This window comes from Agelaius phoeniceus, chromosome 11, assembly GCF_051311805.1.
Source record: "Agelaius phoeniceus isolate bAgePho1 chromosome 11, bAgePho1.hap1, whole genome shotgun sequence".
Lineage (NCBI taxonomy): Eukaryota > Metazoa > Chordata > Aves > Passeriformes > Icteridae > Agelaius > Agelaius phoeniceus.
Window position 1 is genome coordinate 11,956,437 of NC_135275.1, and position 20,261 is coordinate 11,976,697.

Consider the following 20,261-nt stretch of genomic DNA (forward strand, 5'->3'; position numbering starts at 1 on the left):
AATGCAAGATTCAGTTCATTTCAGAAGCAAACATCTGCTGTTACCCAGTCTTAATGCCGTGGTTTGCATCCAAAGTCACTTTAATTGGAGATAGGCATTTTTTAAACTTTGAATAAACAATTAAAATTCTAAAGTCATAACCTTCAAAACCGGAGCCAAATGCAAGATGCCTCATGATGCCTACCTGAGTCTGCAAGATCTGCAGAAAACAGAAAGATCTAAAGCTACTGAAATCAAAGTCTGCAAAACTCACAAAACTCAAACACACAAAGGTTCAGAGAGGAGCAGTGCAGCCAGCTGACCTCAGCTCACCTTTTATCCTACAATCAGTTTTATTCTTCAAGTCCTTAACTTACAGCAGATTTTCTTTTTTTCTTACATATTCAGTCAGCAGACTTAACTTTGCTCCTTAAAATGCAAACTAGTGTAATCAGTAATTACACCAAAAAGTGATTGACTCTCTTAGATACCTAATTCTTATGCAACAGATTCCGACCAAAATTAATTATTTTGGCCATCCTCTTGACATCCACCCCCCACTGATCTTCTCACAAAAGGGACCAAACAGGAGGGAAGAGATGGTGGTTTGCTAAAGAAATGTTAAGTTCTAGAAAGGGAGCTCACTCAGTGACCCAGCTGTAACCAGGCACATGAGGTATTTTCTTTGTTTACACACCATAAGCCTGAGGCATCTAAGGACAAAGGGTAATAAAAACATGCACTGAAAATTCCCATGATTAACCATAAAACTTTTGGAAATGTGTTTTCATACAAGTATTTCAGAGCACTGTATTGCAATAAACAGAAATTTACACATAACTAAATGCTTTATTCCTCTTCCCATACACCAGAACAAAGTGCAGTAATTGTGTAGTGCATTTGGAGGCACTTCTAAACACGATCCAGCCCTACTGAAACTCTTACTCCATCAAACCAAATTTCTCTCTGCAGAATTTAGATGCTGCTGGACAAAGGGAGAAGCTGATATGCAAAAAAAATTTTAAAAATAGAAATTCCATTCACAGAGACAGTTTGCTTTTAGTTTTGGTATCAATTCACAGAAAACCAAGTTTTGATTAGGTAAATTCACAAGTATCAAACTATGCAAATATACAACAGTTACCTTTCTCTGCCTTTTTTTTTTTTGCCTTCCATACAATTTCCTGACAACACTACAATAATTTCCCCAGCATTGGTGGCAACATCTACTCTACAACTGCAACAGCCTTCAGCTTTGCTGACTGCTATGGAATTCCGCATGCACACCTATGTGTATTTTGGAAGTATTTCAACAAGTAAACTATTTGAAAGAAAAACAAAACCAAAAAACCACAATTGCCATTAGAATAATAGTTTAGGAATAGAAAAGCATTTTAAAACCACACATTTGGAGATTCAAAGTCAAGTGGGAAAAAGGCTGTGAAGAAACTCCACATGCCCAAGATACAACAGGACAGGCACTTTGCAATCACACCCAGATCAGCAGTGCTTTCAAAGCACCATCAAGCAGACTGCACATGCCAAAACTGAATTTTGGTTCTCTCTTCTCTGTACTCTGAATCCTATTCCTTAGATTCTTCAACTCAAAATGTGACCCAATAGTTATGTCCCCTTATATCCCTGAGCAAAGCAAAGATGTGCTGCAATCACATCCAACAGTTCTTCACCCGGATATTCTGGCTTTGTATTATCTTATCCAAACTCCAAGCAGCTCTTTCAATCTAAAAGCTTAACTACAGGATAACATTTCTCTACACATGATACTTGCAGAGGTGAATTTGGAATTGCACCTGAGTTTCTATAACTCTTTTCACTCTCTTCTCATCATTCTTGCTGGATGTGCCAGCATGTTTAGAAGCACGTTGGAAGAGAAATGTTGGTATTTTTGCCGAAACACATTGTGTGACAAGTTATCTGCTCGTATTACTGTTCACTTACTTGGTATTTTCCAAGGTCTTCTGCATTTTCTTAGTCATCTTCTCAATGGCACTCTGTCTCTTCCCCTCTGGAAGGAGATCTATTTTGTTCAGGACTACCACCATCTTCTGGCAGGCAATTTGCCCAATTACCAAGCACTCTGCTGACTGTGTCTGCATCCCCTTTGTCACATCTATCACAAGCATCATTAAATCGATAATCTGGGCACCTGGAGGAGAACTCACAGTCAGTATTGCCACAGCATAAAAAGATTAAGGATCATTTTCTCAAATAGTTTCCATTTAAAATTGTCAACATATGTACAAATGCCCAGAAAGACAAACAAAACACAAGTCAAAGTTAGCACTGAATTCCACAGCTCTTTTGAAATTAAGACCTTGGGAATTTAAGCTATTATAGGCTATCACTGAGTATAAGAATAAGGGAAGAATGTGATAGTTCAAGTCTAAGGCTGCTATCACTGCATTAAAAAAAATACTAAGAAAATTAAGCTGGTAGCAACATACGCATGACATTTGCCTCAATTAAAAATTATAATATAAGCAGCCAAGCAAGAATCTAACACAGCCAAAGAAACACACAGCAACACTGCAGGGAGATGCACACTCAGAGCAACCCCAACAAGAGCCAGCCAGGTACCCCATAAAAATATCCACAAGCCTCAGTCCCTACCTGCTTCCCACCATTTTTCTTTCCAAGCCCAAAATTTCATAAAAGTGAAAACCATGATCACCACCACAGACAGGTTTATCCCAAGTCTAAAGAAATTCTTATATCTCTCAATGTTAGGAAGAGGCAATTTAAAAGTGTATTGCCATTCCCTCCCAATTCAGATCCACATAACTTGAACAAGTAATTTAAAACACAGAAACAGATCTGATTCCTAGATCTCTTCGTGGAAAGGATCCTAAATTTTAGGCTGACATTACCTATAACGCTTATGGATTATTTTTATTTTTCCAAGTATTGTTGTCATGAACCCTTAATCTTTTGATTGAAGCAACCTGAATTTCATGGATTTAAATTAGTTTCCAAGGAAGCATTTGATGAACATTGGGCCTTCTGCTAATTACATTCAGAATTTTCTTGTTTCATATGAGGTAACTGAAATGCTCTGAATACTAAAACAGAAAAGTGCAACAGACTCAAGTGTTGAGAAAGTTTAAACAAAGTTAAAAATAATAAAGCTGAAGTACCAGAAAGTCATATTCCAAAAAAAGTACATTTTGAAAGATGATAAAAGCTAGAAATCATGTGAAATTCCAGTTCTCTAACTTAAGTACTTTTAATATTGGCCTTAAGATCAGAAGAACAAGAAATCAATACAACTGTTCCTTGTTCCTCCACACTGTCCAGCCTTTCCCTTGCCTTTCTTTGCTTTTAAGGCTTTTACAATGGCTATGACAACAGCTCCCCTTGTTCCCAGTTCCCATGAACTCAGGATAGGAAATCATTCCGAGGTTGAAGTGCATGGGTGAATGAGTGGGTGGGAGCTACCAGAAAAAAAAAATTATGGCTACAAATGACCATTTCAACCTACCAGACCTTTCATCTTGTAAAAATGAATGTTAAGACCTTCAGAGCACTAGTTGGATAATTATGGTATTTCCAGTGCTCCTGTAGAATTTTCACCCATCATTTCAAATATCTCTGCCTGACAAACCAAAGATGGGCTTCATATCCTCAAAAGTAATTTGCAGTTTTATTGTTTTGGGAATTGTAGTGATTTAGAGCTTGCTTAAATTTCAACACAAACATCATCAAGACTGTACAAAAGGCTCAGACTTTATACACCATCCAAGTGCAGACTTAAAGGTCAGAAACCAAGGGAAACAAACAGCATGAAAACAGTTTGAGTGGGACAAAGCACTTAACAATCAGAATGGACCCATTTTTGTGAATGCATACAGGACCCTTGAGTTACAAGGTGAAAAAATAATGCTAAAACTTGGTTCCTCAACTTTCCTTTCTGAGCTGTTTAATAAACCATCTTTGACAATTCACCTTCTTCTCAATCCCCCATCTTCTCCTACATAGTTTTACATTTTGTTTTATTCTAGAATCCATTTCTTTAATTGCCCATCAGCCATGCATAAAGTTCATTAAATACCTAAACAAAATCATCAAGAGAAGTGTACTAGGATTCACCAATGTCACATTTCAAATCAGGAAAGTTGGCAAGATGACAAAACTGTAACCCTCTCCCATGGAACCTCATGCAATGCATTTTCTCCTCATAACATATAAATGGTAATAGCAGACTTAGAATATGTTTAATTTCAAATTTACTACTTAAATAATCTCTAGTAAAGAATCAGTTTACTATCATATCAGAGTTCAGTCAACAAAAGGAACAATATTTCTGAATCATTTTCTGCAGCAGAGGAAGATTTCACAAGTAACAGTGAAGCAAGGATGTACTACATCAGTACTCTTATGACTACAACCTCACTTGGAAAGATTTTTCAATTGGGACATAAAAATAATGCAGGTATACTATGTGGAGACTCAAAAACAATAACAAGAGTTAAAGAAAGTGAAAATATTACTCACACCTGCACTATCTGATAGCAAAATGTCAGCCATGGGGTCTTGCACAAAATGGAACAGAAGAACTGAAAGAAGTCATAGGACAAATAAAAAGCACTCCTCAAAAAAAGAGACAGAATATGGGCCTACACAGTTAAAAATAATAATAGGGAAGAGATTATGGACTATTTGAATATTCCTCAAACCTTCAGAAAAAGGCTTGAAATTACTTTGAACAAAGCAGAGACCCGTGCAAAGGACAGGTCTGCATACAAGGAAGCACAGCAATCAAAACCATTTTATCTGCACTGAAGCAGGTCACATAGAATCAATGAAAAAGTTCAACTAAGATACTCAAATTATTTCTTCTACGGAGAAAACAGGGGTGTAACCTTTTATTTACCACTTCATCTATGAAAGACATGTTCAAGAACATTGAAAAGATAAATCCTGACATGTGATTTCTCACTTTGCTTGGAAATGAAAGATCAATTATTGGAGTACCCTTTGTGTGATGACACACAGCTCAGATGAAGCCTTGCAAAAAGCAAATGAAATAAACAAGTTGTCATCAGAAAACACAAGGGGGTGGAGAAAGATGGGCATTATACTTCCAAGATAAGCAGCTAAACCACAGAAAAAATAAAGTAGATAGTCTGAGTGAAGAAAAACAAACAAGGAAGATAAAACATGAAGTGAGAGATTTTGGATGACAGCCAGATACAGGAAAAACACAAGACCAGCAGCACAGCATCACAAAGACTGCAAGTGCCAGCTAAACCTGGAGGCAGCAGCACTCATTTGTATCACAAAAGTGACAGGGAACACAAAACTCAGAAAATAAGAAAAATACCTTCAGAGGCAAGATAAAGAAAAGGTCCAGCTACTGCTTTGAACACACAATCCATGCTAGCTCCTGAATTCTGAAGAGTATCTGATTATATAAAGTCATCAAGGAAGTAATTTATTACTCTTTACTCAGGAGATGAGTTGAATCACAGATGTCAGAGATTATGCCATATTTCCAAAGAGCAGAAGGAAGCAACTCAAGCTTCCCTGAAGTGCACTTGCAACAGCATTCCTAGCTAGCTCTCACTCTTGGATCCTGAAAGAACTCACCAGCTGCTGCCTGAGTACACTGAAAAAGAATAGAATGCATTTTAAAAATATGTATTGATCAACTTTTAGTCTTTTGGAGAAAATTCACTGCATTCTCTGTATTTGCATTATTTAGTTTAATGTATCTTCAAACCATTGCCAAAATAGGAAACAAAGCCTGCCCAGAGTTCCAGGCAACAAGGCTGCAGACCTTCATCCCCTCCATCAAATTCACTCCTCATAAATGTGTTTAGTGTCACAGACAATTAGTAAAATCCAGCTCTTATATCAGTTTCACAGGGAAACACCATGGGAGTAGCCAAGATACCAGATGCATTTTGGAAAACAGTAAAGAACTGTAATTGCCATGTTTTATTCTGGAGCAGAACATTCCATATTAAATAAAAAACCTCCTTCAAGCTCAACCACAGAGGCTGTTGCAGTTCTGCATGTACACGAACTCAAACCACCTTCATTTGTGCAGTCTGCTGCATGCTTGTAAATTTTATACCTGAACTCCCAGACTGAGCTGTGTCCCTACAGCAAAACATAATATTAACACTAATTTAGAAAAAAAAATGGCATTATGAGATCTAGGAAGACAAACAAACAAACACCTCAGCCTCATGTATTAATTTATCAGTTCCAAGAATGCATTACTATTTTATTATACATGCACTGAGCCCACTTTCAGAACCATCTAGTTACAATCTCCAAGCACTAAATTAGCTACCAATTTCTTACTGAAAAGCTCACCCAAAAGGCATTTTCAATAAATAAGCTGAATCTCAATTGGCTTGTCTTTACCAAATGCAGATCAAGAATATGAGAGCATTTTAAGCTGTATTATTTTGGCAAGCATAACTAAAGTATTGCATGATATTCCAAATAATACATCAATATAAAGCTGACTTGGCTTCAAAAGGTGAAACCTGGTGAGTGGAGGGAAGAAGAGGGGTCCCTGTGTGAACAAAGGGGATGTTTTGCATGTCACACATGGAACATAGGCACAGATTCTGAGTGGTGCCTTCTTTAAGCTACTGTGTCCTGTCCTGTTTGTGGTAATCTTTTTAGCTGACTTTGCACAAACAGTACAACTCTTGTTCACAGGCAGCAAAAGGAAGCAGAAAATGGAATTTGAAATGTAAAAATAAAATAATTGTGGGCCATGGACTATAATTAGATTTCATGCTTTACAAGGAAATGAAAGAGGACTTCCTTAAACATACTTTTCTTTTTTTTTAAATATGCTTTTTACCATGTTAGGATTTCCTCTAGTGTAGAAGAGAAAATAGGATTGTAGAAAATGTACCGTTCTCAAGTATCATTGCTACTCAAGGGCAAAGCTCTGTTTTAATGTGCACTTCCCATTCTGGGGAAGAGGAAATTCTTCAATTAATAAACCGGGTGGACTGAGGCGAGTTTTTAAGGTTTAATCAATTTCATCTGCACACAGGATAAAAAGACCAACTATTCTACCATTTTTACCTCCGCTATTCCACTTCCAAAAAAAAAAAAGAAAAAAATTAAATCAATGTTTTATTTTAAATTCTTTGAGGTTAGTATCTCCTGTCTCAGGAAATATTGTCTATATCATGCAGAGAGTATCCAACTTCCCCTTTCACAGCCCCCTCCCCCCACTTTTTTTTGTGTTAAGAAACTTTATTCAGAAACAACTAAATTATTCCCTGTTTTCATATACAGTTGCACCCTGGGAGATGTTACAAGTCACACAGGATTTTGCTAGTTACCTTAGGGGAGGCACTGTGATGAATAAGGAAGATGTTTTACAGGATATGGAATCCTCTAAAATTCAAACAGAAATAGGAGGTGTGATGCAGGGAGAGGCATGCACTCAACTGGGGAACATGAATTACACATGAAGAAACCTTCTGTAAAGCAATGCAAATCGTGGATCAAAACTGACAGAACTCCTGTTAGGAAACACTTTGAAAAGAGAAGGAACTCATGGAGCTCAAGCATCCCACCATCACTCCCAAAGCAGCTCAGAGCACAAACAGGGAGCTGTGCAGCTTCAAACTCCAGAGCATTTGTAACATCAGATAGAAAGCATCACCCACAACATTTCTGAATGTACAGTAAAGCTTAAAATTAGAAGCATTAGGTCATTGCATGAATTCTCTTCAGATGAAAATCAGCCACTCTGGTTGGTCTGTAACTGAGAGCTAGAAAGGGAAAGCAGTGTGGCCATAAGGGCATCCATAATTGGAAGAAGTCCATTTCTTGTATGCCAAATAACAGATCTATTACAGTTATTTATTTGTAAGCATGAGTCCAACTCAACTACAAGTAGTAGGTGATAACTTTTTATAAGAAATAAAAGGGTTCTTTTGAAAGAATGTCACACCAAAATCCCCTTGAATATACTTTATACTTCATCTGGAGAAGAAACAGTGTGCCATATTGTTCTGAAGAGGATAAAGGATAATGCTCTACCACCTTCTTTGTCAAGTCATCCAAGGATCTGTCTTGTTTGACTAAGTTCTAACTAGATGTCAGAAACAAGTCTGTGCTCTTCAAAGGGAGGAAATGCCTGTAATGATTAGAGTATGTCAATAAGCTTGATCAGCCATGCTGAAGTAGCACAAACAAAGCTGATAAAGCCTCTATGAAGGTCATGCTAAGAAAGACTGAGGAGGATCTTCCAATAATTTTTACATGCTGGTCTAGCCATTGCAATATTGTACACAGGACTAAGCTTCTATGAAATGGATGAGTTATTGAGGAAAAAAAAAAATCACAAATAAACCTTAAAGTGAAAACACTCTCAAAAAACAAAGAACAACACAGGAAGAAAGGTTATCAAGGGATCCTTTGCAAGGATTTACAGAATGTAAGGAGTCCCATGTTGTCTTCAGCCTCTTCAGAGGAAAACCAAGCCTGAGAAATGTCTGAATACTTTGGTAGTTTCCACCATTTATGGAAAAGAAACTATTCTTAAACAAGACAAATACAGGATGCCCTTATTGCAATCCAAATTCACTGGTTAAACACACATTAAAATTCCATGTAGTATTGTAAAAAAATATGCAAAATTACAGAGAAACCTTTCTCCAAAGACTTCCAAACAGAAATTCACTACTAAAGAGAGATTGCTATGAACCTTTTTAATTTAGGTAACACATTAATTTGCTATTCTTGTCCTCCCCTCTCCCCAGCACAAACAGGACCTCAGTACACCTCGCCTCCTCCCAGCCTGAGCATAAGCTAGAGCAGCACAATAATGGCCACTGCTAAGGACACATCCTTCCAAAGGCCACAACTAACATCCTTTGCTTCCACTGAGAAGACAAAACATGCAAGGGCAAAAGGCAATTTTACCCGTGTGGTTTCAAGCCAGGGCAGTCACACACTTCACTTTGTTATTGTGCTGATCTACATCACTACCTGCAGTGATCTAGAAGCAGCTGCCAGTGAAAAGGCTCTGGCACCTGGTCATGGAGGCTGCAGCTCCATGAGCTGGGAAGTTCCTGCTCCCAGTTACCTTTCCCAACACTCCCACAGCTTATGGAGGGTCTGATGAGAGGCAAAGCTGATGCTCAGAGCAGTCAGCTCAACCCAGGCACAGCAGAGAGCTCTCCCTGAGCCTGGCAAGGTGACCCAGCTCCTGCAGCACTCCAGGGAGAGCCAGAGCTGGCACAAGCAGGACCAGCCAGGAGCTGCAAAGGTAACAAGGGAAGGAGCAAAGCAAATCTCCTGATTCTGGGGACAAGATGCTGCTGCAGGCCAAGGGGCTCACTGAACAGCAGCCTGAGGAGCTACAGAGAAACTTAAAGCTGAATAAACAGTCCACGGATTGTTAGAAAGAATTGAAAGAAACTTAAGTATATGTGTATATACACAAAACTAGTGCAATTACTTCAGAAAACGGTGAAAAGATACAGTGATTATATGCTGTTCAATGCAAAATTGCTTTAAGTTTAAAAGCAGCAAAGAAAGGTAAAGAATTAGACTTTGCCTATATACAATATAATATTGAAATAAAATACTGCATTTTGATCTGGTCACTTTCTGGAAAAGGAATCTTAAAGATAAAGTAGCTTCAAAAAAGGAAACAAGACAAATGCAGTTAGGTGCTTCACAAAGAAAAATCCATGTTAACAGCACACAGTGACAAAAGCAAATGAAGTTGAGTGAAAGAAGGGAAATAAAACACCTCTAATAAAAGAGCACAATCAATTATATAATTTTAAGCAGCACAACAATTCAAATTCAGTGCTGCTAAATACAATTTGTCTTTAGACAAATCAAAATACAGCTTTGATATTTACACCATTAAGATTTTAAAGATACATCCAGCTAGATGAAGCTTCATTTTTAAATAAAACATTTATGATTTTATCTTGTATAAGAGGTATTAAGATGAAACTTAAAGAAAGGTATACTTTAATCCATCATTGACTTGTTTGTCCCTCAAAACCAATAATTTCTTCTATTTCCAAAGAAAATGTAGCAAACCAGATGAGTGACTGCTATGGTCTGGCATTTAAATTCCTGTTCTTTAAATAAATATTTGTCAAAAACCAGAAAATCACCCCAAATGGAAATCCTATAGACAATGAGGGGAGAGCAAAGAGCAAAGCAAACAAGCCTTGCCTTGTAACACGAAATGCCATGTAATACATAGCATGTGTAAAAATGGAGGTAAAGCACCATAGGAGAGAAGACGTCATCCTTCTTCCATATGTACAAAAATCCTGTTCTGTAATAATACCTATTACTAGATCTGAATTTCTATATTGACAGGGCACAAACTGGACAGAATCCAAAACAGACCTCTACTTATTTTAATGCTGAAAACGTAAACTATGGTACAGTTGAAAAAAATCTTACATATCTTGGAAGAGCAACAATCATTCTGAGTAGACACAGATGACTGCTACAAAAAAAGGTAGCATTTGCTGAATTACTCAACACCATGGTATTTCAGCTGCATTAATTTCTTTCTTGGCTTGAAGTCAAAAGTGCATAAATTGTGAATTAGTTAGCAAACATTAACTTTTTAAAGTGTCATTCATACATATGTATATGCAAATACAGACACCAGTAAAAGCTGAGAATTTAAATATTTAGGATACCGCACAAAACTACAGTTTTAGCATTTTAGACTGAATGTCATTATACAGCTCATCAGCCATGGAGTACAATCAGTGGCATATAGTAAGGAAAACTATTATTTCATAGACTTGAAAGCAAAAGAAAGCATAGAAGAAACCAACTAGGTTATTACTATCCAAGTAACAAACTTGGTTTGTCCAGTGGTGTTTGGTGGGATTTTGTGTGTCTGGTTTTTGCCCCACCTGCCTATATTACACCTAAGCAGAAAAAAGTTCAGTTTCGTATTTTGGAATTCAGGCTAGAAAACATTTCAGGGTATTTCAATATTTCTAAATTCCCAAATGTCATACAAAAATGGCACCTGTAATTGCACCAATTCATATCAAACCCAAACTTGGAGATTGGCAATGAAGTGGCCTGGTCCTTTTGCCTGGAGTTGTTTAGCTCATAAAATAAGGTTTCTCAAACAATGTGACACTAAGTTGTGTAAGAAATCAACACTTTATGTTCATGCTTCAGGAAAAAGATGCAAAGTAAGAAAAATGGAAAATGCATAGTTGCAAAACCCTGCTTTGACCTCCTCAGATGATATTGTGTGCTCAGGGTTCTAGTAAGCTTTCCTAGTGCCTAATGAGTGATTAGTTCAAGTTTCAGACTTGTTACTCAGAGGCATTTTGTTTTAGTATCAAGGCCATGTGTGCCTTTGCACAGCTCTGAAGAGTTAAATGTGAGGTAACATTACACTTGGGCCTTATATAGTGACCATAAATGGTCCCTGATGGTCCATAAAGTCTTTACTGTAAACACTGAAAAGCAAACAGGTCAGAGGACCAAGAAGAAAAAAAATTACCCTTTTTATAGTCTTGACCCATATCAGCTTTACATTTGCTCTCTACAAGATCTCCTGCCAAGTTTCAAGAAAAAAAAAAGTAACTACATTTGCATGTGATAATGTTAAATATGTTGCAAAAAATAGAACTACAAGTATGACCATTCTGTCCTTTGCATCTTTCAAAGATTACAGCAGAGACCATCTTTGAAGCCTTTGAAGCTATTTCCAAGACCTGAAAGAGAAAACAGTAGCTTAGCAGTATAAAAAGAATCAAACATCTGGAAGAACTGCAAAGGCACTGAACTTGCACCAATAAGGACATGAGCCCATCTCCAGTTCTGACTGACTTCCAACACACATCTGGAGTCCTCTGCTCCATCTCTAATGACTCAGTTCACACCACACAGAAACACACTATTCCCAGCTTCAAGAATTTTGCACCTGAGGTTTCTCCACTAACTGGAGGGTGGAGACAAATATTGAGTGAAAGCCTCTGTGGTACCTAGAACCATGGAAATTCCTGCTGCCTCCTTGATACCACAGGATGCTCAGGCCAGAGCTGACAGCAGCCTATACCAGTATGCCTTCCACTAGGAATGAAAAGTCATGCAAAACCAGTTTTATACCGGAAAGAGAAAAGCAGTACAAAAATTAGTGGAATAACTTGATCTATTTTCCAAGACTGTTTCAGGGAGAGAAGCCCATAAACAGCCACCAGTGCACACATTTTCCCTCAAAGGTGCAAGCTCTTTCAGTAAGTGAACGCCTGTGTTAGTTTTTCAGACAATTTAACACTTTGATTTCCGAGAACAGTTCAACTGAAATATTTCTCAACCAATGTGTTCATATTTCTGCCCATATTTGAATCTACTATTGCATACAAGCCCAGTACTGGAGTCAGAGTGGGAGCAAAACCAGACTCATGAACAGTAATTACGAAGTTTCTATAAATTCTGGTCTCTATCAGTACTACTTCACACTCAGCTCTTCAACTTTTCAAGTTAACCTCATTTGTACAAGATGGTATCTTTCCATTAGCATATCTAGGATTCAATCCCACCCATGCCCACATGCTTTAACACAAAGAGAACCAGCACATCTCAGAAATCCTTACAGAAGCGACTCACAACTTTAGTGCTTGATTATCTCAGGATGAAAAGAATGTGCTATGCTTAATGACCAACTAGTTGGTTTTTTGCTTCCAAGAGGACAGGGGAACTGTTATTACAGTGCATCTATTGCCTCCCTCGGGGTGCTTTGGAGAATTAATGCATTATAAACATCTTGGAATATGCTAGAATTTCTTTAAGCATATTTTTATCAGTTTAATATTAGATGACAAGGAGAGGTTTTTGCTATCTTTTGTGTTAACTTCTTCAAGTCCTGCCTAGCTAAAGGATATCTCACTGTAAATTCTTGCTCACTCTTCTGCCATATCTTTGAAAGATCAGTCTAAAGAAAAGTTCCATGCAGCAGTCACTGGAGATAAGGACCATCACACAGGTAGACAGACCTGAATATACATTTAGATATGCAACTCCAAACTTCCAAAACCTATAAACAGCAGTTTGCATGCAGTTGAAAACAGGTACAGATATGAAAGTTGTACCTGAGAGATACTGCTGAACCACCTTGAAATTCTTGACTCCAATTAACTTTTCTCTACTTTAATTCAATGTTTTAGGCCAACTACTCTGAAAAATCATGGAATGCACTGGAGTCCCCAAGAAACACACCAATTATCACCTTGATCACAGAGATTTGCTACAGGATTCTCTTCTCTCCACCCCTCTGTCAATTCAAGGACACTAATCTTACAGTGCACCTGCAGCTTTAGATAGCTCAACCACCACTAGTAAGAAATTGATTTAAAACCTTGTACAGAGCAAGAACATATTTCTACAAGACTACCAAAAATAAATTTTCTCAAACAATTCTGTCACCAAGTCCAAAAGTAAAACTCAAACTCACCAGATTCTAAATCATTGTTCTACAAAAAAACCCCAGTATTCCATACAAGGCTGAAAAACAAAGTCTGTGATTCTGCTCTTAAGTCATTACAAGCCCTAAGCTACCTTGTCTTTGAAATAAAGTAAGCAAAAGTCTTGCACCCTGCATTAAGGAGCTTCTTTTGTATTAAAACCCAGTCCTATTACGTTTTTACAACACTGCATGTAACACACTGTCCTAACAAAAGAGTTATGGTAGAGTATGGGAAGATATTCCTGCACAGCTCTCAGATGTGCTTCATCTGAGAATGTGAAACAAGATTATTTTTTCTTAATTAACAGTTTACATTTTCCTTTTTTTTCTTCTCCTCTGTCCTCAAAAAAAAAACAACAAAAAAACAAACAAAAAAAATATTAAAGTTTGCTAGGGGCGATGAAAAATGCATTCTTTAATTTTCTGTTCACCCTCCACAATACTGAAATAACATCAGTCAGGGTTATAAACATCTGTAATTGCCAGGGGAATGTACAATACATTCAGAAACTCCAGGCCCACATATCCTGTAGCTCTGCACTTCACAAACAAAAGGTTGGGGAAAGAAAGAGGGGGTGGGGTATAGGGAATAAAGGCTTAAAGATTAAAGTCACAGGCAGAGACAGACGGCTCCGTTTTTTAATAACTGAAAACACTAGTTGTGCCTGAATGTGCTCATTGTTTTATGGCAGGGGGGAGAGTCTCTGCATGCTGGACTGGCTGGCGACAGAACTGCCTTTGCATCAAAAATAAGATTTGCAAAAAAAAAAAAAAAGAAAAAAGTCACCAAACCCACGCCCTCATTTCCCCTCTTGCAATGGTTAATGATGCTTTTAGGTAGCAGTCAACAAATTATCCCACCTTACCTTTACTTAAATTGGGGATAACTTCATGGCTGGAAGTATTACCTGATGGAAACAGTGTAAGACAGGGCTGCAGAGATGGCTGAAGGTTTGATGCTGTGAAGGAACACAGACTATGAACAAGAACAGTTGTACATAACAAACAGGCACAGCTAGGGAACAACAAGCTTATAAATCCATTTCTGATAGGTTCTTCACACAATAAAAGCAGTGTTGCAAGGCTGAATTATGGTATAAGCAGATTTTTACATGGTTTCAAGAAGTTTATCTGTCATGAGGAAGCTCTTAAGCCCTTAGTTTTTAAAAGCATCAGCTATACTTTTAGTGAATGGAAAGTTTCACTTGTTGGGTTCACTTCAGTCAGTAAAAAATGCTATTGCCTTAAAATACTGCACTAGAGCATAAAAAAATTGAAAGTGTTTCTTTTATTCTTTAAAGTAATTTTTCTCTCAAAAATTTAGGAGTAAAAGCACTTGCACACTACATGGCTACTCAGTATTCATAATTACAAATGTGTATTATTTTTAAATTCCATAATATTAATTTTTCTATTCCAAATAATCTAATACTTCTCATGGTCCATTTCAGTGGAAAAATTTTTGTGAGTTAGATCCCACCAGGGCCCAGGAACCCATCTTAAGGTCAATGCAATGAGGTCAGTTCCACTGCTGGGTGCCAATGGACTACAGGTAAGCAAGTAGCCTCAACAAACATATGTAAATAAAAAAATATTAAAGAATTCTTCCACTTTTATTCTAATCTAGCCTCAGGTATTACCATAAGAGAGCTTTTGTTTTACTGTATTTTTTTTTTTTTACCTGCCAACTTGGTTTAAATATAGACAGAAAGGAGATAATTCAGTAAGACAACAGGCTCTTTCATCTAAAACCATGAAACTCCCAGACATAACTTCTTGGAGAAACCTAAAATAAGGAGCAGGGAGCCACACAACAGGAGTCAATGAAAAGTAGTCTCCTGCCCCAAGCAAGCATGCTGTGCCGGGAGGAATCAGTGGCCACAATACACAGCTCCTCAGCCAAAAATGTCAGACCTGGAATGCTCCAGCTATCATCCCCTCTTTGTTGATGCAACACTTTTGCATCATCAGCCACTGGACATCTTGTTGAGATTAAAAATATTGTGGAGAGTTACTGTCTGTTCAGCAAGGAAAAAAAAAGACAAGAGCCCATGTCAGAAAGGGAGGGGAAAGGAAAAGCCGAAACATGAGCTCATAAGCCTGATGTGGAGAATAAAGACAGGCTTTGTTTTACCTCATTCATACCAAGTACAAACAAGAGACTCATCACTGTTTTGAGTTTGAACTGCAAAATTTGTTTTGTAGGCAGCACTGCCCATTTTTTTCCTCACGTAACTCAACTATCCATCTTTCTCAAAAGTAGCTCTGGTGATGCTCCAATCATGTATTTAAGTCTAGATGAAACCTGCTAGTAACAAACTCTCATTCTGCCCACACTTCCATTTTGACACTTCAGAAGCACCTACAAAGGCATTCTTACATAGTAAAGACCAGCCTTGGTTATATCATTGATGTTGCCCTGATGTCCTTGTGCACTCCAACAAAGTAACTAAATTTAAAATATAGGAATATTCAAAAGAAAATAAAAATCCTTTGGAAGACACACTGGCTATCTAACCACACTAAGAATTAGGCAACACTTATTAAACTGGAGATACTTCTTTGGGCAAGCAGCATTAATTTTTTTTAAACTTTCAAATGCAGAATTCAGTCCAAAAATACAACACAATGTTTAAAAGGTACAGTCTTTAGAAGATTGGAGGTAAAAAAAAAACCCACTAGAAAAAATGTCTGTCCTCTGACAGAAACACTACCCACCAGTGCTGTCCCTAAAAGAGCTCAAGGGCAATACCAAAAGGCAGCACGGGAAAGCAGAGTCTGGATTCTACTTTCGTGCTCCTAGGAAAAGGCGAGGAGGGTGGTAATTTACCGTGTACAACCAAATTGGACATGAAAGTTTCAAAGCAGCCAATTAAAGCTAACATTATGGAATGGAGCTGAGGTCCGAGTGGAACACGTTAGACACGCATTCCACACAGCGGCTCCAGAGCCCGCCTGCGAGGCGGGTACCAAACAAAGTACAAAGGGTCAAGAAGCTCCTCTCAAAGAGAGCCCCAGCTTTGAGCAGGAGTCAGGAGAGCCTGCCCAAAACAACCAAACGTGGTGCACAGCTGCAAAGTGACAGCAAGGCTGCAAAACCAAGTCATTGCTGCATCAACAGAATGCTACGGAGAGAGTTTGAAAATGCATCAATCAAGCAAGGGCAAATCTCACCACAACTGAGAACAAAATGGAGGGGGGATAACAAGGAACAAAGAAGAACACCCCTAAAACCAGCAGCAACAAACACGCCTGTATCAGAGAAAATCTCTTACATGTAACACTTTCATACACTCAACTACAGTGCGCCCTCCAAGTGATTTTTGTTTTCTTCCAACTACAGCTTTGCTTCTCTAAAGCAGGTCAATGTAGAAAGGGTAGACGAGTTACTAATACCTAGTGAGAAGCTGGAAGACAACTACCTCAAGTTACCAGGACTATGTTACATTTTGCCTTAGAGTCTTCTGTACACTGGAGCATGGTGAACCCCAATTTTGATGCAAGTTTCTGGACTTCTGTGACAGTAATGCAGAAAACTGTCATGTTGGTACTTCAGCTGCAGAACATAACCAAATGGAAATAAGAGAGAACAATTAGGTTATTTCTTCTTATATTTCAACATACAACTCCACACACATGCAAACTGGGAAATTAATTCAATGTCACAATAAAAAATTCTGTGAGACTTCTATAGCACTACCACTCTCCAAACCTTCACCATCTCCAAACACCAACAAGAATTATAATCTTTAACAGAACAGTAGCTGGATCAAGGATGACAAATAAGATCCATGTCAAAAAAGTAGGTTGTTCTCAAGAAAGACACCCTGCAAACAATCCCAGTTTTTATGTCAAGCTTTATTTCAAGCACCCACATTACTACACAGCCATAGCAGTGCAGCATGCAGAAAGAAATCTCAAACAAATCAGTCCCAATCACATTGCGGATGCCAGTTCAGAGAAACAAAATACTTTCATTCTCTGCATTGTACATAGATAATTAGAGCCAAAGTAAACAAGCAGTACTTTGGAAAACAATTTTTCTGGACAAATTATAGGCAGCAGTCAGTTACCCTGACTTGCTACCATGGTAAATATTAGGTGCTTTGCTAACTTGCAAATTTCAGCGGAAGGGTAGCTGAAGAGTTAATGATGCCATTACATTGTTCTGGCTAAGGTTTTAAGACTCTATACTGAGCTACCAAGGGAAGTTTTTATATGCAAAAATCACCACAAACTTATCACTTGAAAACCACAGTCAAAGCAGTGATCTATTAGTTTATTCTCAGTTTACTTTAACAGAATTTTCCATGTTTGTATATAAAGGCTATACTTTTGTTTGTCTTAAAAGATAAATTGGATTCACCACTCAAATTTCATTCAAGATTTATTTTGTATTTAGTTGTCTGGCCTTCAGCCCATGGCAGACATCAGGCCCTGCCCTACCATTCACTACCTAATCATGACAATAGCAATCATTTTGCATAATTTGTTATTCCACTAAGTCACATCACATTGTGCTAGAGACTCTTCTTCAACAGGCCATTATCAAGCACAGGGTACTATTTCATACCTCCTGCCAGGCCAGCACAAGGGCTGCTGGCAGTGTATTTATTTTTATTTAAATTTTTGCTGACTAGGATTGCAGAAGATACACACCTCATTTCGAAGCAGTCTCAAGGGGTCAACAGCCATGTAAATTTCACATCCCAGTACTTCAGGACAAAAACTATATCATGTGGATATGCTATCTAAACTGGCAACACCACAAAGCACTCCAGAAATTGCAGGGTGTATGGCATTTGTGTTTCACATTATTACATTCTCTATATAATTAATAAAAGTCCACTAAAATATAAAAGGTGAAGCTCACTGTAAGGGAAGAAGACCATGCAAAGTTTAATTACTAAATAAAACCAGGCACAATACTTGTCAAGACTAGAATTTATACTGTGTTAAGAGGAGCTGGAATTTAATGATCTATAACTGCAGCAAGATAAGAGACAGTAGCAATGCCTGAGTAAATGTTGCCCATAGGACTAAGAAGAGGCAAGGTGAAAAATCTAAGTTATCATGATTTATAGCCAGATGACTTCTTAAAAAAAAATTACAGCAGAGCAAGTTCCATAAAGATATTCCAAATTTCACTGCTGGAATATTAGTTTAAAAATAAATACGTTAAATGTTTTGAATTATATAGTTTATTATTTAACATCAGATATTCATGTGAATGAACTTTTCCAGCCAAAGAGCAAAATACAGACCTGGTCTGACTTCATTCTGGTTTGGACATGAATCCTGCAGTCTCCCTTACTGAGTTCATTCCTACGAGGACTTCATGGATTCAGAACACACAGCTGGGCACTGAACTGATACTTCTACAGAGCTGCAAATATGCATGGCACCTCACAGATAAACAAAAAGCAAAGCCCCAGGTTTACAAAGCTCATAGACTAAATTTAGACCCTTGCTCCCTAAAATAACGGAAGTATTTTAATCTCTGACACAACCATGTTATTTTATTGTTTCAAGTTTTACACTTAGAATAGCACAGATCTTTGTGAGGTGAACATACAGAAACCATCAACATACAAAATCAGGCCCTTTATCTCTAAAACTCCTCATAAATATAGGAAAAGAGTTTTCAATTATGTATTTTGAAGAATTTCCAAAAGTGAAGTTGTTCAACACAACCCTACACAGAAATTTCATAAGACAGCTCAACAGCTCAAACACTATATAAACCAGAACATGATTATCTAATCATAGATATTTCAGTATAATTCAGAGCAAGTCCTTCCAGCATTTTCTCCAGGATGAGCGAACAACTGAATAAAATACAAATGTTGACACAAAGGAACAAGCATTTTACAAGCAGTAGTAGCAGTTTCTGTAAGCTGTTTGTGAGCAGTAACACCTGTGGCTTAAGCAAAACATCACTCAAGCTCAAAACCTTCAACAAGAACAGAACTGTGACAAAGGAGGATCTTCATGAGCTAAGTACAGCAGGTCATCCCACACTCACCCTCCTGTTTCATTTAATCATTGAAAACCACTTTTTTGTCTTGCAAATCAAAATTTAAATTTTCAAGTTAAAACAAAGGCTGACAGCATCCCCAGGGTAGTGGGAAGAAAGCCTACAGAAAACAAAGTCTGCTTAGAATACACATTGCTCTGCCAGGCTCATGTGACCAGCTCCCAGGAATGCTGGCACTGCTCAAGTTATTCACTCAAAAAAAGCAACAAACAAGAATCCTGGATAAACAACAAAACAACATGGAGTGCAGGGTGCTAATGCTGCTACTCCAAAGCTGTAATAGTAGATTTTCATTTAACTGCACATTGCAAGAGAACACAGTCCCAGCAAAAATTCAGAGAGCAGCAAGTGCAGGCACTGAGCCATCACTCTCTAGCTTGGATGGGGCTCTGGAAAAGAAGCACCCAGAAGTGCAATGAAGTCATCTGCCCTTGCTAATCTAATCTCTGTGACTAAGAGAAGAAATTCCAAAGCATGAATACAAAACAGGATCAAAAGTATATCAAGTATACAAAGAATATTTAAAGATGACATACTTCAGTCCTTCACAAAACCCCTTCTTAGATGCTCTTGCCTCGTACGAGCCTTTTTTATATTTTTAATTATTGCTTTTCACATTTTGTTAGGTCTCCTTTGCCATTCATATCTTGTAGACTCAGAGAGCACAATGGTTTCTAAATTGAACTTCCTGACAGCAAGAACTAGAATTACAGAACAAGGGATGGAAAAATCAGAATGAGAATTTCATTTCAAATGAACTTAAGT

The 20,261-nt window shown here is 37.8% G+C and overlaps 1 protein-coding gene across 5 annotated transcripts in view; it reads right to left on the reverse strand.

Annotated features, from left to right (window-relative positions):
- Window positions 1-20,261, reverse strand: part of EEFSEC (eukaryotic elongation factor, selenocysteine-tRNA specific) — a 123,564-nt gene that overhangs the window by 88,531 nt on the left and 14,772 nt on the right. For 4 of the 5 annotated variants that reach the window (XM_077184392.1, XM_054640278.2, XM_077184390.1 and 1 more), the window contains exon 2: window positions 1,939-2,146. In XM_077184392.1, the coding sequence (XP_077040507.1) occupies window positions 1,939-2,126 (188 nt within the window). In that variant the 5' untranslated portion in view covers window positions 2,127-2,146. Of the gene's footprint in view, window positions 1-1,938; window positions 2,147-11,494; window positions 11,617-20,261 lie in introns of those variants that run through there. The other variant, XM_054640279.2, reaches the window with a different exon arrangement.